Below are 27,423 nucleotides of genomic sequence, written 5' to 3'. Positions count from 1 at the left end.
GGCTTTGGAGCTTTGTCACACAGTAAGTGGAGGAGCCGGGGCCTCCCAACACTCTCTTCCCCGCAGAAGTTATCTACTTAGACCTCTACCAACTCTGGGGCCGGGGTGCGGAGGTCCCCGCGGCCTCGCACCGTCCCGCAGGCGGAGGGATCTGGGCTCCACGCGCCGCGGCCGCGCGCCCCGGCGGGGTGGGGCGCAGGCGAGGGCAGGGGGCGGGGCTGCGTCCAAGGCCGCCCTGCCAGGCCCCGCCCGCGCCCTGCAGGGTCCCTCCCATTGGCCCCCCGCTTGTCCATCACCTTCGTCTTTCCCCCCCTCCCATCCCGCAAGCTAGGCTGCGCGGTGCCTACGTCGGCCTCGAGTCTGGGGCTGGAGGAGTTGCCTTTGGAGCCCGAAAGGAGGAAGGAAGCAAAATATCAACAACCGTCGAGGCGGCTTGGGCGCTCGGCCGCGTCCCCGCCGCCCGCCGCCGCCGCCGCCCCCGCGCGCACCAGGGGGTCTGGGCCCTGCGGCGCCGCCCAGGCCGCGTGGACGCGGCGCCTTCGCTGTTCCCCGCCGGAGCTGCGGCTTCGCGCAGCCGAGGATACCGCGGGCCGGGCCGAGGCTCCCGGCGCCGTGACAACCCCGTTCCCCAGTGGGCTGGTGAGTCGCGACGCGCGCCGGCCCCTTTAAGAGCCCCTCCCCCACGCCGCGCGGCCGGGCGCAGGGTGGTCTGGAGCGCGAGGGGTGCCAGGGCGCCCAGGCACGAGCGTCCCGGGGGCCGGGCCGGGCCGGGTGGGGCAGCGGCGGCTGCGGCTGCGGCGGCGGCGGCGGTGGTGGAGGTGCTGGGGCGTCTGCTGTGACAGCCGCGCCTGGCACCCGAGCCCCCGCCGCCTCGCGCTCTGGCGGGCGCAACGCACGTGGCTCCGGCCGCGATCTCGCACCCGTGGGGGCCCCCCGGATCGGGTGTGTCAGCGACGCCCGCTGGAGAACCCCTGGCCAGGAGTTTGCAGCTGTTCACGTCTGGCAGGACCGGTCCGCGCCTCTCTCGGTCGGTGCTGGCCGAGCTGGTGCGAGTAGGGTTCGAGTGGTGTGGCTGGCCCAAGGGACTACGGTGCTCACGGCCTCCCATGGCAGAGATGGGGCAGCGAGGCCTCCTAGAGATTCCACCGAGTCTTTGGGGTTCCCAGTGGCCCTGGGCTACCCAGCTTGTCCCGAGTGCCAGCTCAGCCTGCGACTGACCGGCGCATTAGGGCCAGGCTAGGGGAGTACAGTGGGTGGATCCGGTATCCTGCCCTCCCCGTGAGAGTTTCCCTCCGAGGCCTAGCTGCTTTGGCTGAGTGAGTGGCGGATCTGGCGGATCTTCCCCCTCCCCCTAGCCCTCAGTGGGTCTGAGCTGCCTGACTGTGGGAAGTTTGCCGTCTGGGACGGTGACCTTGGGCTGCTCTGGCTGGATCTCGGAGGGGAGCCTACTGAGTGCACTTGGCCTTGGGAGCTGTCCACCTTGTGTTCCCCTCCCAGCTCTAGCGGAGGTGTCTGCGGGAGGGCAGCATTGACGAGGTACCTGTCAGTGTTCCCAGACACCCAGCTTCTGGCCTCTGGCCACCGGCCACCAAGCCCCAGTTCTCAGCCTGGCTGCCCCCAGCTCCCATGGCCTTGCCTGTGAATGAATTTCCTTCCTGCGTCTTCCAGGATGGGGGTGGGGTGGGGTGGGATGATTGTGGGAGTGGCTGAGAACCTTGTTATGTGGGGTGGTAGGGGAATACTGGAGCTTCTGTAGAGCACTTTTCCCATTTACCCTGAAATGGACACTGGGACCTTGGGATCTCAGCAGTCATATTCTTTGTTGTGATTATTGTGCCCTTCACACATACCCTATGTGTGTCTGCTGCATGCACTTTTGTAAGAAGATTCACTTGGAAGGCAGGGGCTTTCATTCATTCCCATACCTACCAGAGTGGTCAAGCATTGTACCTGATGTCACACAGCAAATCTGTATCAGAGTTTAATTTCCCCCTCTTTCTGCCACAGATTTCATGCAGGGAGACTCTTACGATTTAGAATGAGGACACACAGCCTTGCTCTTGCAGGCACTGGCCTATAGAAGCAGTAGGACCCAGTCAGAAAGTATGGGAAGCCTTGTGTTGGGGGATGGGCCAAGGGCTTGTGCTGCCTCTGCTAAGCCCAGTGCCTGGAACAGAGTGTGGGGGACTTGGACTAGAGGCAGGTGCAGGTTGCCAATCCCCCCTCTGTGTGGTGACACTGGGCTGGAGGACCCTGCTCCCTGCTCTGGCCTTCTGGCTTCTAGTGCTCATAGGCAGGGCGATGTGACAGGCTGGCTGGCTGCCGTTACATAATCTCTCCTGCAGGTTTTTTTTTTTTTTTCTCTCCTCCGGGTCTTCCTGGGTGGTATGGTGGGAAAGGTAGAGGAAATCTCCCCAAGTTGGGAGCTGGACCAGGGGATAGATGGGGTTAGGCTCACTGAGACCCCACTCTGACCCTGCTTTGGAAAGGGGCCTCTGCCGCAGCATCTTTAGCTCTCTCTCGTGTCCTTGGCCTGGACCTCTGCCCATCTTCCCAGCTTTGTCTTCTTTGCCAACTTAGCCCCCTGTCCTCCATGGTTGGCCCTGGCCTGGCACCAGTCCTTGTAGTACATTGTGCCACTCACACTGGAGTTGAGTGGATAGACTGGCTTCTTTCTGTTGCTTCCACTTCTCTGTCCCCCTGCCCAGACAGTGTGGCCTACAGAAGAAGAGCTGGAGGCAAGGGGATACTGTGTGTCACAAACACAGTTGTTGGTATCCAGGTTCCCTAAGGGGACTGATGATTTGAGGCAAGCCCAAGCCCATTGGCAAGGGTCAGATCTTGGGACCCTGGCTTGGACTTTGTAGGCTGTCTGAAGCCAATTGGCCTGAGAAAATTATCTCCCGTCACAGGGAAGCGGGAAGGAGGAATGGCCGAATGCGCACAGCCTCTGCATCGCTGTAATCACTGGTGGCTTTTATGAGGCAGTCATGGGGCCAGAGTCCAGCCAACCCTCTGTCCTTCTGTCCCAGTTTGGTGACTTACTCATGGGGGAGAGGTTATAGAAGCGGACATCTGCTGTGTTGTGGCTGACACTGCCCTCTCCACAGTTAAGGCTGGATGAAACTTGGATATCAGAAAGAACTTCCCAGTGAGGCTAGGTTGGGGAAAAGATGGCTCTTAACTTGGCCAGGAAAAAGAGGGGAATCTCAGGCATTCTCCAGTGACGCTGCTAAAAAGGCTTTGACCTTTGGCCTAGTGGGGCTGGTGCTACTTGGCTCCTGGAATATTTTCTCATCTCTCCTTGTCTAGAACAAAACATATTCTGAGTTGTCCTGGAGCAGTGGGAAGACTGACCTTAGAGCCCCTTTCCCCAGAAAGCAGGCTGGGGGTCTCCTGCAGGCCCAGTTGCACCTGGCAGTCTCCAGCAGGTCATGGGACACTTGCAGGAAGGTGTACAGCACACCCTTGGGGGTGTGACACCCACAGAGCAGCTGTTGCACTGCGGGGGTGGGGGCAGCAGTGGTAAAGATGATTAAAGGATTGGAGAGTGGGGGGTGGTGAGGGACTAGAGGCAGGAAGGCACACAGAACCCAGAGAGCCGGGCTGGTGCGGGGCTTGAGGTCAGAGCACAGATGGGCAGGCAGGGCCTCCTGTCTGTGGAGAGCGTGCCTTGTGAGTCAGGGAGCACTGGCTGACTTCCACCTCCCTTGCTGTTCTGTTCCCTGGCTAGCCACTGCCCCCCACCCTGGCCTGAGTCCTTGGGTAAGTTGCCCCTCTTCTCCCTTTTGGTGGCATACACACCTGTGTGCTTGGTGGTCCATGCTGATCTTTGTCCCCACCTTTCATGAGTAAGGCTACTCTGTTGCATTTGGGGGCAAATCCTTAGCTTAGGAGGTCCCCAAAGCTCTCCATATCCTCCTTTCCTTTGTCCAGGTTCAGCCCATATGCCACCCCTATCCCAGTTTCCAATGGCAGAATTAGGCAGCACTGCCAGTGTGGCATGGATTGAGGAGGTTGATTGTGGCTGACAGCCCCTTCTGTGTAGTGTACTGGAGGGAGTGACTTGCCCCAAGCTCTGGCCTGTGGCAAACCACACCCAGGCGGGACCATATTTACTCATTTAAACTTACCCTCCCAGGAGGCCCCGAGCTCCAGGCTTGGTCACTGACCTTGGCGAGGTGCCCCTGGCTGTTCTGGGGCCACTCCCCTAACATTGGGCAGACAACATGCCACAGGGAAGGCGTATCCTGCCTGTCTCTAGCTCTCCCCTCCTGGCATTAACCATGCACACCCAGATTCACAGGGTGCATGGTTCAGAGTCAAAAATGAAGACTTTTGAGATTCCCCAGAACTGGATGAAGGGGTACCATTGGGTGTTTCTGTGAAGAGTCCTAAGCTGGGCAGGGTTCTTTCTGCTACTGGTCTTTGGCATTGGGGAAACTGAGGCTGAAAGACTAAGGATTTATTCAGTGAAGTCCATTGTGAAGGGTTGAGGGATTTTGTCTGAGAAGGCATCTGTCTGCAGGAGGGAGACTCTAGGCCACTCTTGACTACAGTACTGTCTTGGTGCAGCACCCAGAGGTCTCAAGGGTGTTTTGATGGCAGTTTGTGGGTGCATTGCTCTGACTCCTGAGACAGTAATTCCTTCAGATGTCCCCCACCAATGGAAGAAGCCCCAAAGCAAGGATCTGGAACAGGAGCCAGCAACACACAGAGGCCCCTGGAACTCTGATTGGAGCAGACAGGAAAGGGATTGAAGGTAGCTCAGGGACAGGGCAGTCTTATCCCCCCCCTCCACCTCTGCCTTTCCTAGAGGAAGTAGGTTCAGTGAGAAGTGTCACAGCTGCACCCCCCCTCCCAGGACCTTCTGCCAAGACCTAGGGTGTGAGGATAAGGACTGGAGAAGGCTTTGAAGGGACCATAACACAAGACCCTGGAGTGGCATGAGAAACGGGATCTCCTTCCCACGCAAAGCCAGCTGCCTCGTGGTCTCAAAACCTGCTCTGCAGACGTTCCAGGTCCTTTCCTATTCCTAGTGACGTCCTCCTCCCCCCAGACTGGGTTTGAAGGCTAGGAGACTATAGACTAAGACAAGGGGGTCAGTGGAGTGGGGGGGGGCAGATGGCAGGGGAATAGGCCTTTTTTCTGGATTCTCTCTGTTCCAGTAGATGAAATATGAAGTGAGGACTGTGAGCAAGGGCCTGGCTGCTCTCCTCCAGCATGTATGGTGGGTGAGGGTGGTTCTTCTTGCTTTCTCTCCCCCTGACATCTGGACCCCTCTCTTTTTGCCCCCACACCTGCCTGCCTCTTGGCAGACTCCCTTGTGTGGTCCCCAAGCAGGCCCTTGGCCAGGCATGGAGTGGAAAACAGGTGTCCTGGCCCAGCTGTTCCTACTCTTCTCCCCCACCTGTCAGTTGGGGGTGGGGAGCTGAGGAGAAATGAACCCTTCACCTGTTCCCAGGGATGGGCCTTGCTTGTAAAAGCCCCTGAGAGCTTCCCTCAGAGGAGGGAACCCTCTAGGTCATGCATACACAGACAGCAGTCATTGCTGACAAAGTCAGAGGGGTTTCTGCAGTGAACTCTGTTGAGTGAAGACGTGTTTGGATGAGAGTATGTATTTGCTCAAGGTTGCTCAGGACCGATGGGCTAGGCACCCATCCTCACCTAGCCTTTCCTTAAAGCAATAAGCTAATCCCTATAAGAGCCACCTTGCCACCTTCTGCCTAGGGCTTAGAGACCCAGCCACCGCCAAGGCCCCTTTAAATCCTTGGTGCTCCTTGAGGTCACAATACCAGGAGGATTTGGCATCCCTGATTGGATTGGCCTCTTTCTGGCCTGTCTTGTCTCAGTGTGGGTGGCCCTTCAGTCTGCACTGCTTCCCATTCACCTTATCCCAGAAGTCCAGCAATCAAGGCTTAGCTCTTGGTCTGTTCCTGGATGCCTGAAAAAAAAAGTGCCCTAGGAGAGATCCTTTGTGAGATTCTCCAGTCTTCTCTGGCCCATGACATGCTCAGAATTCCATACTGTTCTTATTTCCATGGGAGGTCCCTCCACTTATCTTGCTAGCACCCACTTGTTGCAATAGCACACAGCCCCAAAACCAGCACTGGTGGCATCATGCTCATCCCAACGCCTGTCAAGATGATCTGTCTTCAAGGCCCAGCTGCAACTTTCACTTCTGTCTCCTGAGACCCCAGGGGGAAGTAGAGTAGGGAGGTGGAAGGTGACATACTTAACGGTCTCAACTGCCCCCACCTCTCCTCAACTAAGGCTTCTGATGGCCAAGGTCCCTCATACCGTATTCTTGTCTAGATGATTGAAGTGGGCTTAGATTGCCATGGCAGGATTGGCTGTGAGAAGGATGGCAGTTAGATACCAGAAATGACTTCCCAGAGTAGGGAAACTCAACTGGGCCTCAGTTCAGAGGGTATGGCTAATGTGTGGATGAAGTAACTGGACGGATAGCAGTTAGACTTCCAGGTATTCTGGGGCTGCTTGTCTGCCCACAGCACCCTCACGACCTCCATATGTCCCCAGCTGCCTGTCTTGGTTGGCTAGCTTCTGACAAGGTGAGCTTGAACCCCAGCCTTCAGAGTCCCCCCAGTAATCTAACTAATGTCCACTGTGTTGCACTCACTCTGCACAGTAGAGAGTGAACTCCAGAGGTCAGGTAGGAGTGGCCTGCTGCTAGTAGCCCATCTTGAGCCCTGTTCCAGATGCTCCTAGGTAGGCTGTGCACTTCTGCCTTTCTGTCCCTTTCCCTGGACAAGAGTGAAGTTCACAAGGATGGGTGCTGCAGGCTATGTCCCTGGGCTGTTTGTGCATTGAGGGGTACATTCCAAAAGAGAAGATGGAGCCAGGTCCTGAGTACCACCGGTGCTGCTGGATAGGGGTGGCCTACGCTCTGGAGTGGGAAGTTGAATTTGGAGGAATAAGGGTGGAGACACTATGCAAATCACCATGCAAATGAGCAGCAGTGAGTCATGGCTACTTGGCCTATTAGAGCTAAAGCAATGCACAAGCTTGGGTTTCAAAAATGGGCCATATCAATGGCAGTGACCTTGGGCCTAACCAAGACCAGGACCCTTGGATGCCCCACATCCTGGGTCCCAAAGGTGTGCCAGGTATTGGAGGGGACCCTGAAAGCTGCAACTGTTACCAGGGCCTCCTGTGCTCTACCTGGCACTGGCCCCAACAGAGTGACCCAGAGCCAGTGCTCACTCATCAGAAAGCACATCTGGGGAAGGCTCCGTGTCTGCTCCCCTCTGGCCCCAATGGGCCTTTCCTCACCAGCTGAAGGTTGCCTAGGCTGGCGCTTCTCTTTGGAGTACATGGCTGACTTTCTTCCTGATGGGCCTCCACAGGAAGAGCAGGGGCAGAGGACTGGGGAAGTAGTGCACCTGGGAGAACCTCACCATTCGACCCTTCTGCCATTCTGCCTCGGGGAAACTGGAGGGTCAGTGAGTGATTCATACACGCAGCAGGATCTCAGAACAGGCTAGAGAAGCCCGGCCCAGACCCTCCTGGCAAACTCTCCCTTGCCTGCCTGACCCCAAGGACTCACCCCTTGCCACCAGGGTACTGTGTGTCTTCCGTAGCCCATGATGGTTCCTGAGACCCAGTGGTGGCTCTAGGAACTTGGCTGTGGGTGGGAGTAGCTAAGTGGGAGGAGGCACAGGGAGCCTCAAGGCTTCAGCTGCTACAGGAAGAGTGAGAGCTAGACTTGAGGAAGGACAGGGAGTGGGGCACAGTTGACAGTCCCTCATGGAGAAAACAGGATGACATTTTCCCAAGAGGTTTGCTAGACAGGAGAGGTGGGAAGCAAGGATGGCGGCTGGGGGGGGGGGTGTCGGGCAGGCAGAGGGATTACCCAATGGTGCTCCTCAAGTCAGTTTCTGTCTCTACAGGTCATAGTGTCTGGGACCACCCCTCCCTTGCTTTCCTGGACTGTCCCCTAGCCCGCCCTCAGGTCCCTTGTTGGTGAGTTATAATTAGCTCACTGCCCAGGCTAAAAATAGCCCCTACCCAGCCCCAAGCTGCTGGCGGGGGAGGGGATGGTGGGACGTGGTGGGAACCAGGGTTTTAGGTAGTCAGCCTGCAGAACTCTGAAGGCTTGGGGCCTGCACCTTCATATGCTGTTGGGAACTCTGGAGGAGAGTTAGCTTGGGGCAGGGAGGAGAGGAGAGGGCCTGGAGGGTGCCCCCAGGACAGGCTCCTGGAGCACCCCTCGGCTGTCCATCCCAGTTGCTTTCCCAGACTTGTGCCTTCGCCTCACTGGCCCCTTTCTGTCTTCTTCCTGTGTCTCTGCATCTGTCCCCACCTTGCCCACGCCTCCTCCCACTAAAAAGCAGGCTGCCCGACTGTGGGGGTGACAGGTGGATTGGATTGTCGCCCCCTCCCCCAGCGCCTGCTGCTTATTTCATGCCCTGCAGCCCTACCAGGGAGAGGGTGGAGGAGGGTGACAGCTGTCTTCAGTGCTGCCTGAGGCCCCCCAGCGGCCTGCAAGGGAGGGGGAGCGCTTAATGAGAGCAGATCCCTCCTGTCTCCCACTCCCTTAGCCCAGGGCTTGGCCCTTCTGGCCTCTGCTCCTTTGGAGCCTGCTGGTATAGGGCTCCAGAGTCAGATGCATGCTGCATTTTAGAGCCTCAGGCAACCAGACTCAGGGCAGAAGGGTGTGAGAGAGCAGAGAATGGGGGTTCATTGCTAAAGAGCTGAGAGAGGATGGAGACTCCTGGAGGAAGGATGTTTCTGCTTGGCCCTTCAGCAGTGGCTACAGGAACCAGTCCTGACCCTACTCCCATCTCCACCCAGGCCCTTTACACAGGAACTGAGATGCCTCATTCTGAAACTCCAGAGTGGTTTGACTATTGCTCAGGTACCAAGACGTGTGACATTAGGGAGACAAGGGCCTATACTCCAATGATCCTTCAAACCCATGCCCCTTTGCTTTTCACTAGTCCCTCTTTTGCGGATAAACAGTGCACAGTTGCCATGGGATCCTAGATCCTGTGCTTTCCTGCTCCCCACCACCACCACCCCCCTGCTGTCAGCCTCCCTACAGATCCTACCAGCCAGTGCTTTCTTCTTTTACTACTGTGGTTATGGCCTGCTAGGAACACCACCCTGTCCAGCTAGAACCTACTGAAGGGCACTGCTGTGACACAGCTGTGGTCTGAGGTCAGAATGGGAAGGCCTGGGACCTGACACCTCAGCATGTCTGCTAAGAGCTGCAGACTAGGCTTAAAAGAGCTGCCCAGTCCCATGGTGGTGGCACACACCTTTATTCCCAGCACTTAGGAGGCAGACAGATCTCTGTGAGTTCGAGGCCAGCCTGGTTCACAGAGTGAGTTCCAGGACAGCTTGAGGTTATACAAAAGAAACTCTGTCTCACCCCCCCCCCAAAAAAAAAAGAGAAAAGAGCAGCCCAAAGGAACAGAGCCTGCATCTGGAGAGCAGATGACCGGGCCCCTGGCTCCTGGCAGTTAGTTAGGTTGTGGAACAGAGGACTAATTAAGCAGGTCCAGGTGTTGGTTAAAACCTCCTGATGGAGTAGGGAAGTTGGGTCAGTCTGAGGTCCTTTGTGACCATCTCTGCCCAGATGCCACTCTTCCAGAACTAAGATTGAATTCCTAATCTTGCCCCAGGGCATCTGAAGCAATGTGGAGCATTGCAGAGGGGACAGAGCCTGCTTTGTAAGAGAGCTTGTGGTTAGCTAGGAGGAAGGACTGCCCAAGGCAGGGTCTGTCCTCTGGTAGAGGAAGAACAGCAATGAGCAAGACCTGAGAGGCATGGGGTTATTATAAATGTCTGAACTAGTGTAGAAGGAGTCAGGGTTGCTGGGCCCTGACCTCTTAGACAGGTTCCCTCTGTTAAAGGATACTCACTGGGTCTCTCTGGTTTCCCTGCCTTCTCAGCCATGATCTTTCTCATATCCTAGCTCCCCCAGCATGCGGCAGGGATGGGGGGGGCAGTGTAGGAGATCAGCCAGGGAGCTGGTTGCCAGGCGACAGTTGCCTAAGCAACCCCATCCTCTCCATCTCCATGTGCTCAGGGCTACTCCTTAGAAGACTTAGAGTCTTACCCTCTGCACCAGCCGAGCTGAGTGTAGACAGGGATGGGGATGAAGGTGGCAGGGTTGGTTGGAGGGTCAGAGGTGTCCAAGCTGATAGGCTTTGATTGCAGCTGATAGCTCTGCAGAGGACAGTGAGAACAGCAGGATGGACAGAGATTAGACTGCAGGAAGGACTTCTTATGGGCTCATGTTTTCTTTGCATAGGTATTTCCTGGGCTACTTCCTATAGGCAATAGCATAGTAAGAAGACAGATCTGGTTCCTGCCTTCATGAAGCTCCAACTTTGGGGTAACTGGGCACAGAAGAGAAGCATAATTATTTGGAGATTGTAATGCCAGAAAGATTGAGACAGTTCACGCCCCCTTGCCTGAGGACACAGCACTGGCATAAGCAGAAGAGAGTTCCTGTCATCAGAAATCTGTTCATGGACTGAATGTGTTGAGCTGGGGACAGGAAAGGGGACAAGAAAAGAAGGAAGGCAGCCACGTGGCCACTAGGGTCAGGAGTTCCCGAGGCAGGAGTTCCTGAGGCTGTGCCAGAGAAACTTAAAAAGCCAGCTTACCATAGCCCTTGCCCCAGTGTGCCTTTCCACCTGCTGAGGGAGATCTTGAGAGTTAGGGATAGAGTCTTGAAGTCCAGCTGGAGCCTCTGCAGTGAGTTGAGCCACAGGCCAAGATTTGGGTCACAGGCCAGGAGAGATGACTGTTGCTTGGGTCATGCAGGGCTGTCTAGGCTGCTGCTGGTCTGGGATGTGGAGGGTGGACAGTAGAAAGCCAGGGACTGTGAAGCTCCTTGAGTGTCAGAGTCTAAGGGGAAAGGGCTTTGGTTCCCCCTTTTGGTAACCTTACACACATGCAGACAAAACACTTCCTTCCAGGGGAAGAAAAGGAGCTACTCTGTTCTCTGTAGATACTTAGGCAGGGTGGAAGCCAGACAATGAATTCTGAGGGACAGTCATGTGATCCGTGATGGTCCTAAGCAGCTTGAGGCCTTTCCTCCCCCGACCCCTTCATAGTCCGGTGCCTGGTGAACTTGGTCATCTACTCTGTAACCTTCACACCTTGTGGAATAGGCTAGAAAGGCATAGGTTTCACTTGGCAGCCACTGGCACCCAGCTGTTGCTGAGGAACCCTTACCTCCCTGCCTGTGAGTGTGTCTGTTCATCAGGTGCCTGTGGAGACCAGGTGACATTAGGTCTCCTAGGCTAGGTAGTGGTGGTGGCAGGGTCTACAGCACACACCTTTAGTCCCAGCACTCAGGAGACAAAGGCAGGTAGATTTCTGTGAGTTTGAGGCCATCCTGGTCTACAAAGCAAGTTCCAGGACAGCCAGAACTGTTATACAGAAAAACTGTGCCACCCCTGCCCCCTCCAAAAAGAAACATTTGTTCTGGGAACTGAACCCAGGTCCTTTACAAGACCAGCAAGAGCTCTTAAATGCTAAGCCATCTCCTCCTCAGTCTTCCAGAGCACCTACTTTGCAGATCTCCTGATGCCTCCCAATTTATTTATTTTTATGTTTTTTGGTGTTTTTTGTTTGTTTGTTTGCTTTTTGAGGCAGGGATCTCACTCTGTATGTCAGGCTGGCCTCAACTCACTGAGATCCACCTGCCTCTGCCTCTGCCTCTGCCTCTGCCTCTGCCTCTGCCTCTGCCTCTGCCTCTGCCTCTGCCTCTGCCTCCCAAGTGCTGGGATTAAAGGTGTGCAGCAGCAGCAGCACCACCACCACCACCATGGGCTATTGTCTTCTTGTTGTCTTTGTCAGCAAGGCTGCTGCAGCACTGGTTCCCTGGTCCTTTACAGAAACACTGGCCTGGATTAGGGTGAATTCAGTGGTGGAGCACTTACCTAGGGAGTGTGAAACCCTAGGTTCCATTCCAGACACCACAGTCATCAGAGAAAAGAGCCAGACTTTGTGGTGCAGGCATGTCACCATAGTTTCTTGAGAGGTTGAAGCAGGAAGATCACAAATTTAAGGCCAGCCTGGGAAACTTAGAAAGATCTGAGCTCAAGAAATAAAAATGGAGGTTGAGGGTGCAGCCAGGCAGAGCACCTTCGTAGCGTGTACAGGACCATTGGGTTCAGTCCCCTGTGTGAGGTGAAGAGTTAGGGAGGATAGATTTGCTGCCCTCCAACCTAGAGTAGCTTGTCTGTGTGTAAGCAGTGGGAAATCCCTCCCTCCTCCACACAAAAACTGTACTTGGGCTGGGTGAATGAAGCAGACTGATGTACACAAGCTCTGACTGGGGATGGACATTCTATAATTCAACCTCCACTGTCCCAGGTTCCATTAGTACATGTAAGGACCCTGCTGCCAACCTGAACTGGGACACCAGACACCCTTATTGACACCAGGCATCCTTCCTCTGCCTGCTGCATTCAGTCTGGGTAGGCATTAGTTCAACATGTTCTCTCTATGGTTCTCTCCAGTGGTCCAGGTGGTGGTGGTGGTGGGTAGGAGGGAGGGAGAGTACAACACATAGTACAGACAAGCTATACAAAGAATAGGGTATGGGTGCTCTCCAAGAAGCCAAGAGCCCTATATCTTCTGTGTGACCTAAAGCCCAAGGAGAGCAGTGACTTGACAATCAGCCTAGACCAAGTACTGGTCCCAGTAGGAGACCAACTTATACTTGGTATTGGGGGCACGTTTTCTCTATAGCCAATATTGCTTCAGTTTGGGCATGGGGCAGAGATGCCACTAGTCTGTCATAGGGGTAGTGAGTCTGGCTCACATCTCAAGCAACAAAGCTGGTGGTTGGGGGTCTAACAGTCCTCTTATGACCCTCCCCTCCCAGGAGGCTGTGCAGAGGTGTTCTGCAGACCATGAACTGAACACTAGTCCCAGACATTCATGAGCACAGTGTGAGGCTCCTGACCACCACCCAGCAGCCCCTTCTTCTGGCACTAAAGACCCCCAGAGAAGATGGGGAGGAAAAAGATTCAGATCCAGCGAATCACTGATGAGCGGAACCGCCAGGTGAGGAGGTCCCAGAACCCCATGTGGTAGATGAGCAAGGGCAGGGAGCCAGCTGCTATCACCCATGACCAGTTCTAGAAGAGGGCTTTTTTGGAAGCCCAGGGACTCACTGGAGGTTGTAACAAAGGTGGGGTCTGAATGGAGAGAGGAACACCTTTGTGTACCTCTTTAGTTCTGCTGGTCTGAGATAGGCCAGGGCCTCCTCATACCATTGCCATGCCCACAGCTCCCTCATCCCAACAGGAATCCTCCCTTTCCGTGCCTGGGAGCTGTCTTGCTCTTCTCATCCCACTGCAGAGAGATGTGGCCTCCTTTCCCATCAGAGGCTGATGTGTCTTGGCTGTGGTCTGGTCAGGGCTACTATTTTGTTCCTTTCTAGATCAAGGGTTTCCATAGACAGTGACTGAGTCACCCTGAAAGCAGAACTCCAGGGGAGGGGCTGTGTCCAGATACCTATGGGCAGAGGGACTCTTGTTAGACCTGGCCACCCACTACTCTCCTGCAGGTGACATTCACCAAGCGGAAGTTTGGGCTGATGAAGAAGGCCTACGAGCTGAGTGTGCTATGTGACTGCGAGATTGCACTCATCATCTTCAACCACTCTAACAAGCTGTTTCAGTATGCCAGCACCGACATGGACAAAGTGCTGCTCAAGTACACGGAGTACAACGAACCGCATGAGAGCCGCACCAATGCTGACATCATTGAGGTGCGCCTGTGCCCGCCTCTGTCCATGTGTAAACCCATCTCTTCTCCTGAACCAAGGCCCCAAGGAAGGAGGGGCATGACAGCAAAGGCATGAGACATGTAGCCAGTACCAGGCTTCAGCTTGACTTAGGCAGTGTGTGCCAGGTCTGAGGCGCATCCTGTGTCTTCTCTGTCTCTTTAGAGCCTCCTTCCTTCATCCTCTGGGATATTCCTTTTTGTGTCTCCCTCTTTGTTCCCACCTCTCCTTTCTGTCCTGTGTGGCTCTTGCCTTCTGTTTCAGAGTCAAATTTTGAAATGTTGAGGACTTGAGCTTTAGGACTCATCTCTGGTCTTTACTGGTACATGGCCTTAGGCAGGTGGTCTGGGCTGTGGTCTCTTCCACAGACTGAGCAGTGCTGACTTACAAGAGTGTTCTGTGAACAAATGAGACAGCCAGCTCATGCTTCTCACTCTAGGGTGCCAACATGGGGTACAGAGGTTAAGAGTACTGGTTGCTCTTCCAGAGGAGCTGGGTTTGATTCCCATAGGGCAGCTCACAACTGCCTGTAACTCTAGTCCCAAGGGATCCACTCTCTTCTGACCCCACAGGCACCAGGCACTCATGTGATACACATACATACCGGCAAAACAGACATACACATGAGATAAAATAAAAATAAGCCAGGTGGTGGTGGTGCACACCTTTAATCCCAGCACTCGGGAGACAGAGGCAGGTGGATCTCTGTGAGTTCGAAACCAGCCTGGTCTACAGAGTGAGTTCCAGGGCAGACGAGGATACACAGTGAAACCCTGTCTTAAAAAGAAAAAAAAAAAAAAAAGTAAAAATGAAGCAAGGGCTGGGGAGATGGCTTAACAGGTAAAAGCACTTAATGCCAAGTCTGATGACCTGACTTTAAATCCCAGGATCCTTGTGATAGAAGGAAGAGAACCAACACCTGCAGGTTGTCCTCTGACATGCACTCATGTGCCATGGCATATACACACACACACACAAACACACACACACACACACGCACGCGCGCGCGCGCAAGCACACGTGATTTTAAAAAAATGAAGCAAGTATCTTTAAAGTTTTGAGCAACCACAAGCACTTGGGTCTGCCACAGGTACACTCTAAGGTCATGTGCAAGGCTTTGGCCCCTGGGAGAATCTGGGGTGGTAAGTGCAGGTCCTTTGTGCTCTCCTGTGTCCTCCTCTCCTATCTCCATCCAGCTCGGTCACCTAAATAGAACTTAGGGGTTTGGATGGGCAGAGTTCCCCACCCCTAAACACATCCTTAGGGGAACAGGCTGGGGTGACAGAGTCGTGTAATATACCTGCCCCATGCCTAGGTTAAGTCCACTTCACTCAGGACCCCAAGGGAGCATTGTAGGGAGGAGAATGGCTCTGAGGGAGGGACTGGAGCTTCTGGAAACCATGGGAGAGAAGGTTGGAGAAGAACAGGGGATCCTTGGGAGGAGCTTGGAGGAGGCAGGAGGACCATTGCTGGCTGGCTGGCTGACTGAGTGGTGCGGTTGCAGACCCTGAGGAAGAAGGGTTTCAACGGCTGTGACAGCCCAGAGCCGGATGGGGAGGACTCACTGGAGCAGAGCCCCCTGCTGGAGGACAAGTACCGGCGGGCCAGTGAGGAGTTGGATGGGCTCTTCAGGCGCTATGGGGTGAGCCCTCCTCACCTTTTCTGTGGTCCCCTTCCGGCCCCTCCCCCAGGCGCTGCACAAGAAGCACAGGGAGTGTGAGAGCCCTGAGGTGGACGAGGCGTTTGCCCTGACCCCCCAGACGGAGGAGAAGTATAAAAAGATAGACGAGGAATTTGATAAGATGATGCAGAGTTATAGACTGGCCGTGAGTAGTCGCATGGAGGAGAGCCTCCTGTGCTGCATGGTGTGGCTTCACCCAGCCTTGCCCGGCCCGTGGCTGCCTCTGATGGGTGCACTAGGATGAGCCATCTTGGAGCTGGTACTGACCACTGAGGAATTCCTGACCTCGGTCTTGATAACCCTCTTCTTATAAAGTCCTTGCATAAGCTAGAGAGACAGGCATTCTCCCCTCACCAACAAAAAGTACAGATACCTTGAGTCTTTAGAGGACAAAAAAGAGTATGTTCTTTGTCCTGTTGTTTTGGGGGAGGCCCCCTTGGGCTGCTTTGGCACCCCTGCCTAAGGCATTCAGCTTTGTTTAAAGGAGGTGGAACTGCTAAAGGGAAGGGAGAGGGGTGGGCTTGAACTGCTCCTGAAGCAGGCCAAATGGTGGATGGCAACTTAGTGAAGCCGTATTCTTAGAAGTGTGTGAGTTGGGTCTGTATGCAGGGCACTAACTTGCTCCCAGTGTGTCCTGCCTGGCTGAGGACTAACCCACCTCCACTGGGGGTATCCAGTCCTGTCTGCAGGGGGCAGAGCCTTGCTCTTCTGCCTTGGACCAGAGCTATATTACAAGGTGCTCTCATCTTTCTGATGGGAGGTAGGTAGGATTACAAAAGGGCTGAAGGCAGGGAGTCCAAGGTGCTGGCCCTTGGAGATATAGTCCAGGAACCAAAGAACCCTTGTGCCTACCCTCTTGGGCAAAATGGGTCCAGGTGGAAAGATTCACCTGGTGTGACACCGCCTCCGTCTTTCTGTCTAGTCATCTGTTCCGGCCCCCAACTTTGCCATGCCTGTCACAGTGCCCGTGTCCAATCAGAGCTCCATGCAGTTCAGCAATCCCAGTGGCTCTCTGGTCACTCCTTCCCTGGTGACATCATCCCTTACGGACCCACGGCTCCTGTCCCCCCAGCAGCCAGCACTACAGAGAAACAGTGTTTCTCCAGGCCTGCCCCAGCGACCTGCTAGTGCAGGTAAGTGGGCTGGAGGGTGAATTGCTAAGGCGGAAGTGAGCCTCTGGGCTTCCATTTTCAATGGTGGGTCTTCCCTTCACAGAATTCCTGCATGTGTATGACTCTTGAGGGGGAAAAGCCTAGGACTCCTAAGGGACCCCCCCCCCCCTTCTTGTCCAGTCCCAAGACAAAGCTCACGGTAGCTCTGCTTTTCTCCCAGGAGCCATGCTGGGTGGAGACCTCAACAGTGCTAATGGAGCCTGCCCCAGTCCCGTTGGTGAGTGTAGCTGCCTTCCACAGGGTGGCTCAGAGGGACCAGAGACTTAAAAGAAAGGGGAGGAGAAATGGCAAGACCTAAGCAGGAGGCATCAGAAAATTTTTGTTTTTGTTTTTTGAGACAGGGTTTATCTGTATTGCTTTGGAGGCTGTCCTGGAACTTACTCTGTAGACCAGGCAGGCCTCAAACTCAAAGAGATCCTCCTGCCTCTGCCTGCTGAGTGTTGGGATTAAAGGTGTGAGCCACCAAAGCCCGGCCAGGCCCCTGGATTATTTTGGAGTCTACAGCAGTGACTAGTTAGAGTGACTAGTCACTGGGTCCAGGTGGAAAGGTTCACCTGGTGTGACACCACCTCCGTCTTTCTGTCTAGTCATCTGTTCCGGCCCCCAACTTTGCCATGCCTGTCACAGTGCCCGTGTCCAATCAGAGCTCCATGCAGTTCAGCAATCCCAGTGGCTCTCTGGTCACTCCTTCCCAGTGACTAGTACTAGAGGTACAGGTCAGGAAAACTAAGAATGCATCTACAGTGTATTGACGTGGAAAGTCTAGGAGACAAGTCTCACTATGTAGTCCTAGCTGGCCTGGAACTTGCTGTGTAGACCCAGATGCCATCAATTCATAGAATCCACCTGCCTCTGCTACCTGAGTGCTGGGATTAAAGGCGTGTGCCACCATGCCTGACCATGGTCCATCATTTTCAAACAAAAGGGACATCTTGCTGGGATTAGAACTTACCTAGACAAATGGTAGGCATGCACCACCCATGCACACAGGCCTCTGTGCTCCCATTGAGTCACCATACAGATATGTACCTGTGGGTATTCATACCAGAGTCACAGAAAGAAACTCCTGCTACCCCTGTGCCCAGCCACTTCCAGCCATTCTTGATCTTGGTGTGTGCTAGTGTCTGGCTGGTGACCTTCTAATGTCACCATTGACGTCACCCTGTCATTCTTGCCATTCCCAGAGTGATCTTGGAGTTGGGATAGAGACAGCAACATACTGTGTGCTCTTGGGACAGAGCAAGGTGGGATTTTGCACTGTAGTCACCACATACATTCCTGAACCTTAGACTCCCCCAGCTCAGTCTCAGCCAATGAACCACCCCTTTCCTGTTCTGGTTATTACCGGTCCTGTGTAAAGTGGGTGGGGGTGAGGGTACCTCAGCAATAGTTGTGCATTGGCGTCATGAAATTATGTACTAGAGATGTACCCCCTCCTTTCCTTGCCCATGGGACCTTGAACCCAGAATTGGGAACTCAGTGAGATGCCCTGGGCAAGTGACCACACCTCTCTCAACTAGTGCCATGCTTCCCCCTCTGCCCAGAACTGCTAATGCCCATCCCATGTGGCTCCCAGGGCTGGTGTGAACATGTATGATATACTGTGTGTGGAAGGCCTGTGCCTTGCAGAGTGCAGAACAAATATAAAAGATAGTTGTGATGCCTTTATCCCATTCTAGTTACGGTCGTGACAGCATCATCAGCCCTGGTGCCAGTAACACCATCACCGGCATTCAGTGGCCTGTCTCCCCCCAGGCTGCAGGCTTGTCTTATGCTGATCAAAAGCAGAGATACAGTTCCTGGCAAGGAAGCCATCTAAATGGTTAGCTAGCCCTGGCGATCTGTCTCCTTAATGAAGACCAGATCATAGCCTGCCCCATCCTTTGCCACTGTGGTCCTTGTGCACCCTGTGAGAAGTAGACGGAGGGGTCTAAGTGCTAGCTGGGCAGAGGCATGGCTGCAGGGCTGTGTTGTGTGCCCAGGGCGGACAGTGGCAGGAGAGGCTTTCTCTGTGTTCCCACTAGCCCCACACTCCCACTGGCCACATTACTTTGGCTTGGAAGCTGAGTTTGGGCTGAGGTCGTTGGGACCATGGCTTTAGGCTGTTCAGTGCCCATGTGGAACCATAGCATGCCTCTGAGGTCCTCCAGGTGACAAATGTGCCTGTCTGGGGCAGTTGGCAGGACAGAAGGCAGGCCAGCATTTTTCCTTTCCTCATCTCACCTCTCCAGGGAATGGCTACGTCAGTGCCCGAGCTTCCCCTGGCCTCCTCCCTGTGGCTAATGGCAACAGCCTAAACAAAGTCATCCCTGCCAAGTCTCCGCCCCCACCCACCCACAACACCCAGCTTGGAGCCCCCAGCCGCAAGCCTGATCTGAGGGTCATCACTTCCCAGGGAGGCAAAGGGCTAATGCATCATTTGGTGAGTGTGTTTCTGGGTCATGGCAGGGGCTGGGAGGTGGGAAGGAAAGAGTGACCTCTAGCAAGAGAAATGAAGGTTAGTTGTTTGTAGGACTGAGGGGGGAAAGAGAATAGGTTTTTTTGGGGGGGGGGTGAACCTTTTTTTCTCTGAGGCCTTTTGTGAGGTTACAGCACAGTAGTGCTGGCCAGAGGGTAGTAGAAATGAACAGGGATAGGAGAAAAGGTTCTGTGATGGAGAGGATGATAAAAGGAATTCACACTGCAGCATGAGAATAAGGACTAGCTCACAGTGTCTGATTGGTGGAGGCCAGGTTACAGCATTTTTCTGGATATCAGATGGCTAGAATATCTAGATATATCCTGCTGGGCCAGAAAGAACACTCTGCTCTCAGGCAGACAGGTGGATGGGGTGGCTATGTGGGAAGGACAGAAGCCTGAACATCCTCTTGGCTTTATTTCTGCTCCCAGACTGAGGACCATTTAGATCTGGTAAGTGTGGCTGAGATAAGCAGTGCTTTTGGGTTCCAGCTTTGCCTGTGTTATTCAGTCTGCAGCATGAATATGAGTGCCAGTCTTCTCCCTGTGTGTTTAACACGTGGTGTTTAGTTCCTGGTTGTCTGTCAGGAGCTGTGCTTAGAGCTGAGTGAGATATTGAGGTGAATGGGGCAGCGGGAAGGGCTGGACATGGCATGCATATGTATCTGTGTGTGCCTGGGTGTCTATGTATTACCACATTTATTCACACACATATATTTGTGTGCATCTGGAAAAGAGCATGAGCTGATTCCCAGACCTTTGAGGCCCCAGCCAGATGCCTGAATTGAGCCTCTGAATCCCACTGGCTGTCTGACTCCACATAGGCCCACGCAACACTGGAACCCAAGACACGGACCTAATTCTTAGAGGAAAATCTAGAAAAGTCAGTTTTCAAGGGGGAGCTGAGCCCTGAGGCAGGACTGAAATCGTTCTTAGCAAGGACTTCCCTGCTGCCTCTTTGCTAGCTCCTATCCTGAGCCCATCTCAGGCACTCATACAGCCCTCCCATGCTTGCATACTCACCGTCAGCCAGGAAAGAGGAGGGCGCTTCCTCCCCAGCTTGCTGACAGGAGGCCAGAAAGGCTGGAAAAGGCAAGCAGGCTTTGGCGGCCAACACACCGGCAGTTTCGGCCCCAGCGTGGAGTTGGAATAAACAAGTGACTCAGCAGCAGATGGAGCTGACAGCCCTAAACACGTGTGTGCATACATGCCATCACATGCCACCCCAGATCCCACATTCCATTCGCAGATGCTAGTGTATATCTCCAGGGGCATCTGCTACTGTAATGGGTGTAGAGGAGACCCCAGTGGTTCTAACCCAAGGGAGACCACAGCGCTTCCTTCTGTCCTTCCACCCAGGGGCCAGGGCTGTGTTCACGTTGAGCTCCAGGCTGTCCCTATGCCTTCCTTTCTGCATGGGTGCAGATGCAAGTGAATCTGTGCATGCTTTTCTCTGTGAGTCTTCCATCCTTGTGTGTGTGTGTCTGTGGGCCTCCAGGCTATGGTACCTTCCCTTGGAATTCAGGGACCTAGTTCAGATGTAGTATGGTGGACCGCCTTGAGGCAGCCCACCCATTTGCCATCTCTTGACAGACAGTTTTCTCCTACAGAACAATGCCCAGCGCCTTGGGGTCTCCCAGTCTACCCACTCGCTTACCACCCCGGTGGTTTCCGTGGCAACACCAAGTTTACTCAGCCAGGGCCTCCCCTTCTCCTCCATGCCCACTGCCTACAACACAGGTGAGTGTTCCTGTAACTTGGTACATCGTGCACTTGTACTTAGGGCAGGCGAGTGACCAGAGAAGGAGAATTAGAATGCTGGATAGGCCCCAATCCAAGGAAGGTTCTCCATTAATTAGTGTTGTAGTTAGTAGATGAAACAAATAAAAACAGGGTGCCAGGCTTGGGGTAAAGTGATTTGGTAAAGAGTTTAACTTGAAGGCATGCAGCCTTGGGTTCGGTCTAGCACTTCATAAGCCAGATGTGGTAGCTAGCACATCTGTAACCTGAGCACTCAGGAGGTGGGCACCAGAGGATCAGAAGTTCAGTGTTACCCTCAGCTACAAAGGAAGCTAAGTCCAACTTGAGCTACACGAGACCTGACTAAAGAAAGGGCTTAACAATTAGGAGTACTTGCTGCTCTTCCAGAAAGCCAAAGTTCAGTTCCCAGAACTCACACTGGGTTACTCACAGCTACTCACATCCTATAACTCCAGCTCTAGGGAATCCAAGACCCTCTTCTGGCCTTTAGACACCTACACACGTGTGGCATACACACACACACATACACAGACAAAAATAATATTTTTACGTTTATAAACAGAAATAACAAAATTCTTGGGTAAATTTGAACTTCAGATAAAACAAGTACATTCTTTATGCTAAAATGTATCCCAAAAACATGCTTATGTTTTTTTTTTTTAATGCATTATTTATCAGAAATCTGCTTTGAACTGAGTATCTTTTACTTTTAACATAGGTCCTTATGGAAGAAAAACCCCTGTCCAGTGTGGGGGGTGAGGGGCAGGATGGAGAGGTGGCCACCAGGTTAATAGATGTGAGGTTTGAACCCGGGGAAGAGAACATGATTAGTGCAGCAAAGCTTCCTGGAGGTGAAGAACAAGTGAGACAAGCAGCTGGGGGGTGCAGAGTGGGTTTGCTCAGTGCAGCAGTGAGTGGGAGGCAGGATAAGGCTAGGGAAGGCTGGGTGGGTCTGAAGGTGAGCCGCTACCTGGGGACATGGGGAAGGCCTCTGGATAGAACTGTGGTAGGCTGACATGGGTCCCCAGGGTTCTGATTTTACCAGCCACTCATACCTTCCCCCAGAACAATGTGCAATGTTCCCAACCTTCCTTGCCTGCCTTTTCACACTGTGTTGCTGTGTCTGTCAGAGACCTGCTGGTGGGGAAATGCTTTGTCACCTAGTTTCAGAGCTTTTGGCTGTAGGCTCTTTCCCAACAAGGAGGCCATTTCCCACCTCAACCACTGGCCCTCATAGTTGAATGACCTATGCTCAGACAGTTTGTGTGGTGAGAATAAACTAAACCAGAAGACCCCAAACTCTCCACCTCCCTAAGTCCTCTTAAAGCTGAAGCAAGTTAAGGTATAGACTCCACTACAGATACCCACAAATCCTGCCTTTGCCCTTCTTCCCAGCAGTGGAAGAAATCCTGAGTGGCATGCAGCAGCCTAGTTAGTTCATGCTTCTACAGGGACAGGCTATTGACTCCAGGCAGACTTTCCTGCCCAAATAGCTGGGGAAAGGCTGTTTTAGAAATGGCACCCTGTGGGCTTGTCTCCTGTCAGGGAATATTAGTAGATGAGAGGACTATGAGGCTCTTCTAGCCTGCCCCCTCACCCCACCCTAAGGGTAAGGAGAAGTCTTCCTGAGTCTAACAGGACAGTGAGCTAAACACAGCTCAGGTCTCCTTGGAAGCTTTGTTTGGGAATCCTACCATGTTGACTCTCTGCTTTTCCCATTCAGTCTTGTGAAAGAGGAGGGAAGTTAGTGTGCATCAGTGAACCTGAAACAGGCTCTCAACAGAATTGGCCATGGACTCCTGTATCACTGGGGTGTCAAACAGTTTTGGCCTCCGAGAAAGCAGGGCTCCAGTTCCTATTGCCACAGGAGTAGCTAAGCAGCCTTCTGTCAGCAGCAGACATTTGTGGGTACCCCATATAGTGTAAGCCAAACCTCAGCAGGTGTTGGTGATCTACTCTGGTAATAGTCTTCATAAGAGATGGGCCCAGCCCTGTAGACACAGCTTCAGAGGTCTGTTCTGTCTGTGATGACTACCACAACAGCTTGAGGAGGCAGCCAGGTGGCCTGGGGCTTGACCTCCAGGCCCTTAGGAAATAGCTTCCCAGTAAATAACGCTAGTGTGGTGGGATGGGGCAGAGTTGGGTTGTTCTGATCCCTCCCTACATCCTTGGGCAAGGCTCTGCCCTGTTCTGGACCTGGCTTCCTTTTTTCCTTTTTTTATAGTTAGTCCTAGGGCCTACTTTTTGCTCTTACACCGCTATTTTTTGTTGTTGATTTTGGTTGGTTGGTTTTGGGTTTGGGGTTTTGGGTTTTTTGAGGTAGGTTTTCTCTGTGTAGCCCTGGCTGTCCTCACTATGTAGACTAGGGTGACCTCAAACTTACTTGCCTCTGCTCCCAAGTACACCACCACCAGCTCTCTTGCACAGCATTGAAAACCAGTATCCAGGTGTCTGGAGAGATGGGTCAGTGATTAAAAGCACTGGCTGCTCTTTAGAGGACCTGGGTTCAATTCCTGGCACCAACATGGCAGCTTATAACTAACCCCAGTTTTAGGGCACACGACATCCTCACACATACATATATGTAGGCAAAACACCAATATACTTAAAATAAAAATAAATTATTTTTTTAATTCTAGGGAAAAAACCTTAAAAACATAAAAAACAAACAAACAAAAAACCTAGTAACTGGATTGACCAGGCTATAGTGAAGGTTAAAGGTACTAGAAAAAGCTGGGCATAGTGGTATACACTTTTAATCCCAGTACTCAGTAGTCAGAGGCAGGCAAATATCTATTAGTTCAAAGCCAGCCTGACCTACATACTGAATTCTAGGTCAGCCAGGGCTACATAGTGTGACCCTGTCTCAAAAAATAAATAAATAAATAAAATTGTTGGAGAGGCTTGAAGTGCAGAGCAGATCAGTAGATCAGTGGTGAGTTCTTGCCTAGCATGTGCAAGACCTGCACTGTGGAAAAACAATAAATAAAAGCAATGAAGTGGCCAGGGCTCTCAAGAGAGCTACCACTAGCTTTTCCCATGAACAGGCAACTCCTCAAACCTGAGGCTGCATCCGTCTCCTGTGAGCAGTGGTGTTTGGTAAATCTTGGAGTGTTCACTAGGAGCTCGGTGCTGTTGCTGTCCTGCCTACCTTCTATAGGACATGCTGCTTGCTTATCCTTGATGGCTCTGCTGCCCCTGCTAATCTCATAGTGAGGTTGCCAAGAATCTCTCCTCCTAACTGTGGGTGTTAGAGAGGTCACAGGCAGGGATATAGCAAGTGACCTTGAATTCACTGTGACTGGATGGCGCATCTCTTTCTAGCATGTCTTCCCGCTGTGTACACATCTCTGTGGCTTTTGTGGAAGGCATTTCTAAATGCCTCAGATACGATACAGCATGAGGCATACTAGAGCTGTGTGAGTGGTGAGTTGCTTAACTGGTCACCTATTAACAGGGCAGATGGCATAGTGTTTTCCTTAAGATCAGTGCTAAGCAAAGCAACTTCCCCCATAATGCAATGTTCCGCAGCTTAGGTCCTGAAGCCCCCTTGTGCTTCAGGGACATGAGTGCTGGTGGCAGACTCTTTTCTTCTGTCTCTATGCAAGCAGCAGCTTGAGCCCTGTTTTTGTTGTTGTCATTTGGTTGTTTGGTTGTTTTTTTGAGACAGGGTTTCTCTGTGTAGCTTTGGAGCCTGTCCTGGCACTGGCTCTATAGACCAGGCTCTGCTTGCCTCTGCCTCCCAAATGCTGGGATTAAAGGTATGTGCTACCACTGCCCAGCTTAACTTGAGCCCTGTTTAGGGAGAGTCTAGACATGTGGGTTCAAGGAAGAAGGTAGAATGCCTGTGCCTGTGGCCAGTTTGCCCCCAGAGCCTCTCCTTGGCCTGACACTAGACAGCTGAAGAGACTGCTGTTACACCGATACTGGCCTTCTTCATTTCCCTTCCTCATTTTTTTTGTCACTGTCCTTATAAAAGCAGTACTTGATTGATTTTTAAAATTGATGCCATTTTAAATCTATGAGTGTCATTTTCATGAATGTCTTCATTCTTTCACATCTGTGGTTAGACACCAGCTGTCCTCCCCAAAGGGGTGGGTGAGGTGCTCCCCCTCCAGGTTCCCCTCGCTTTCTCTTACCACAGATTACCAGCTATCCAGTGCAGAGCTATCCTCCTTACCAGCCTTCAGCTCACCTGCAGGGCTGGCACTAGGCAATGTCACCGCCTGGCAACAGCCCCAGCAGCCCCAGCAGCCACAACAACCACAGCCGCCACAGTCACAGCCACAGCCACAGCCGCCACAGCAGCCACCTCAGCAACAGCCCCACTTGGTCCCCGTATCTCTCAGCAACCTCATGTGAGTCTTTGGGAGGCTTTCCATGGGGATGGTAGGGAGTGTGGGACAGGTCTCCTTGGAGTTGTCCATGTTCAGTAAGTGGCAGTCATGAGCCCTTCCTCCCAGCCAGCAGGGCTAAGGGTGTGGGCTTTAGAAGATGGTGTGGACAGAATGGAGCTAACACTCACTTCTCTTCTTTCCCTTTGACACATGTCTCCCTCTTCTCCCAACTCCCCACCCTCATTCTGTTCTGTTTTTACCCTTTGGTGACTTCTTTCCACTTTTTCTGTTATTGCCTCCTATGTTTCTGACCCCTGAACTCCAGCCCAGGCAGCCCCTTGCCCCATGTGGGTGCTGCTCTCACTGTCACCACCCACCCCCACATCAGCATCAAGTCAGAACCAGTGTCCCCAAGCCGCGAACGCAGCCCTGCACCTCCTCCACCAGCTGTGTTCCCAGCTGCCCGCCCTGAGCCTGGTGAAGGTCTCAGCAGCCCAGCTGGAGGATCCTATGAGACCGGGGACCGGGATGATGGACGGGGGGACTTTGGGCCCACACTAGGCCTGCTGCGCCCAGCCCCAGAGCCTGAGGCTGATGGCTCAGCTGTGAAGAGGATGCGGCTGGATACTTGGGTACTGTAATATTGCCCTTCTGTCTGCCGGTGTCTGCATCACCCAGGGACTGCCCCACACGCACTCAGCCTGCTTTCTTTCCCACCCGAGAGGCCTTGTGGCCAGGCATTCCTTTTGGGTCAGTACTCACAGCCCTTGACCCCCTCCTTGCAGCATTGTGCCCTGCTCAGTGACCTCCAGCTGGCCTCGCCCTAGAGTTTTACCCCTTGGGAAGAGGGTTGGGGTGCATCCTATAGGCCAGGCTGCCCCTCACACCACCTTTTCCATCTCCTCTCTTCACAGACATTAAAGTGACGGTTCCCACTCCCTCCTCTCTGCCTCCCTGATGAAGAGTTGACAATCTCACCGCCCACCCCTCCCTGTCCTGGGCTCCTCCCGCTCGATCCCCCACTTCCTTTTCTTCTGCTCCATGTCCTGTTGATGGTTACATTTGTGTATAATTATATTATTATTATTATTATTATTATTATTATTATTATTATATTTTTAAATTCGAATTCTCGCTTTAGAGAGAGGGATGCTCTTGCCCCTTTCTTGGCCCCACCATTTTCACTGGTGGGGGACTCTCTTTATTGCGGGAAGGGGGGGACACTTTGCACGTTGTACACATATGCTGCAGGAATGGGGGGCGGTAGGCCTTGGAAAAGGACAGGTGCCGAGCCCTGCATGTGGAGCCCTCCCATCCCATTCCCAGACAGGTGTAAAGAACCAAAAACTATACAACAACTGAAACCCGTACAGTCGACTGAAACCCCAAAGCTGGCTTGATGATGGGTTTGTGTCTCAGGGACAGGAAGAGGTAGATCTCTGCTTCTGGGCTGTTCATGGCTAATAACCCATCTTGGTCCCTCCAGCTTCCTGCGTACACACCACACTCACTGATTCTGGGTACTGCACCACAAGATCTGGGTGCTATGCTTGGCAGGCTGCCTGGGAATCTGAGGCCAGGGCAGGGGCTTGAAGTAGGAACCTCTCTGGAGGAATCATTGGAGGGAGACAGCTGTAAGAAAGAGGGCTAATGAGGGCGTAAGGACTGGGTGTGATGAATTGGGACCCTATCCCTGGCTTTTCCTTTAAAATGTACAGTGCAATAGATCCCCAACCCTCAGCCTACCCCAACCCTAGAAAGCTGGTCATGTACTGGAAGAGTTGGGAGAGGACCTTCATCGAAGTGGCTCTAGGGTGGGTCAGAGTCAGCCTTTGGTTCCCTGGGGCACTGAGGGCAGGAGGCCTGTCAGGGGCAGGCATGGGGCAAGCACCTCTCTGTTCTGCATATCGGTACCCAGAAGAGTGCACACTGGGCACACAGCATGGTCTGTGGAGCTAGAGGTCCCTATAGATGAGGCCCCTCCCCCATCCTCCTAGCTCCTGCCCCTGACCCACCTCCCAGCTCTTTGCGTGCTCCTTGTCTCGCTACCTCCTGTCCCTCCACCTCCAGGCCACACCCCAAACCTGCCCTCTTGCTACTGTAATTGTAAATAGCGACCTTCCAAAATGTTAGTGGTTAACAGTCCAGGAAACTGTTGTGTTTGTTGTTGTTGTATTGATATGAAATGAGATTCTATTTTTGTCAAAGTATATTGTAATAATAATGACTCAAATGGCC

General features: G+C 53.2%; 1 protein-coding gene across 9 annotated transcripts; it reads left to right on the top strand.

The window, feature by feature from the left end:
• On the top strand, positions 1–27,423 carry Mef2d (myocyte enhancer factor 2D). Of its 9 annotated transcripts, XM_035452050.1 has the most exons (13): positions 317–639; positions 7,911–7,983; positions 12,358–12,461; positions 12,872–13,053; positions 13,559–13,762; positions 15,282–15,419; positions 16,381–16,591; positions 16,791–16,847; positions 18,862–19,052; positions 20,698–20,827; positions 24,993–25,206; positions 25,511–25,817; positions 26,100–27,423. In XM_035452050.1, exons 4-13 carry the CDS (start codon positions 13,000–13,002, stop codon positions 26,109–26,111), a joined length of 1,518 nt encoding a protein of 505 aa, XP_035307941.1. In that variant the 5' UTR covers positions 317–639; positions 7,911–7,983; positions 12,358–12,461; positions 12,872–12,999; the 3' UTR covers positions 26,112–27,423. The 9 variants fall into 9 exon arrangements, 8 of the variants coding, with proteins under 8 accessions (XP_035307943.1, XP_027248898.1, XP_035307944.1 ...); XM_035452049.1 differs by lacking the exon at positions 7,911–7,983; XM_035452051.1 differs by lacking the exon at positions 12,358–12,461.

The sequence above is a fragment of the Cricetulus griseus genome (assembly GCF_003668045.3).
Source record: "Cricetulus griseus strain 17A/GY chromosome 1 unlocalized genomic scaffold, alternate assembly CriGri-PICRH-1.0 chr1_0, whole genome shotgun sequence".
Lineage (NCBI taxonomy): Eukaryota > Metazoa > Chordata > Mammalia > Rodentia > Cricetidae > Cricetulus > Cricetulus griseus.
Note: the sequence above shows the minus strand (reverse complement) of the source record. Positions and strands in the feature narration are given on the sequence as shown.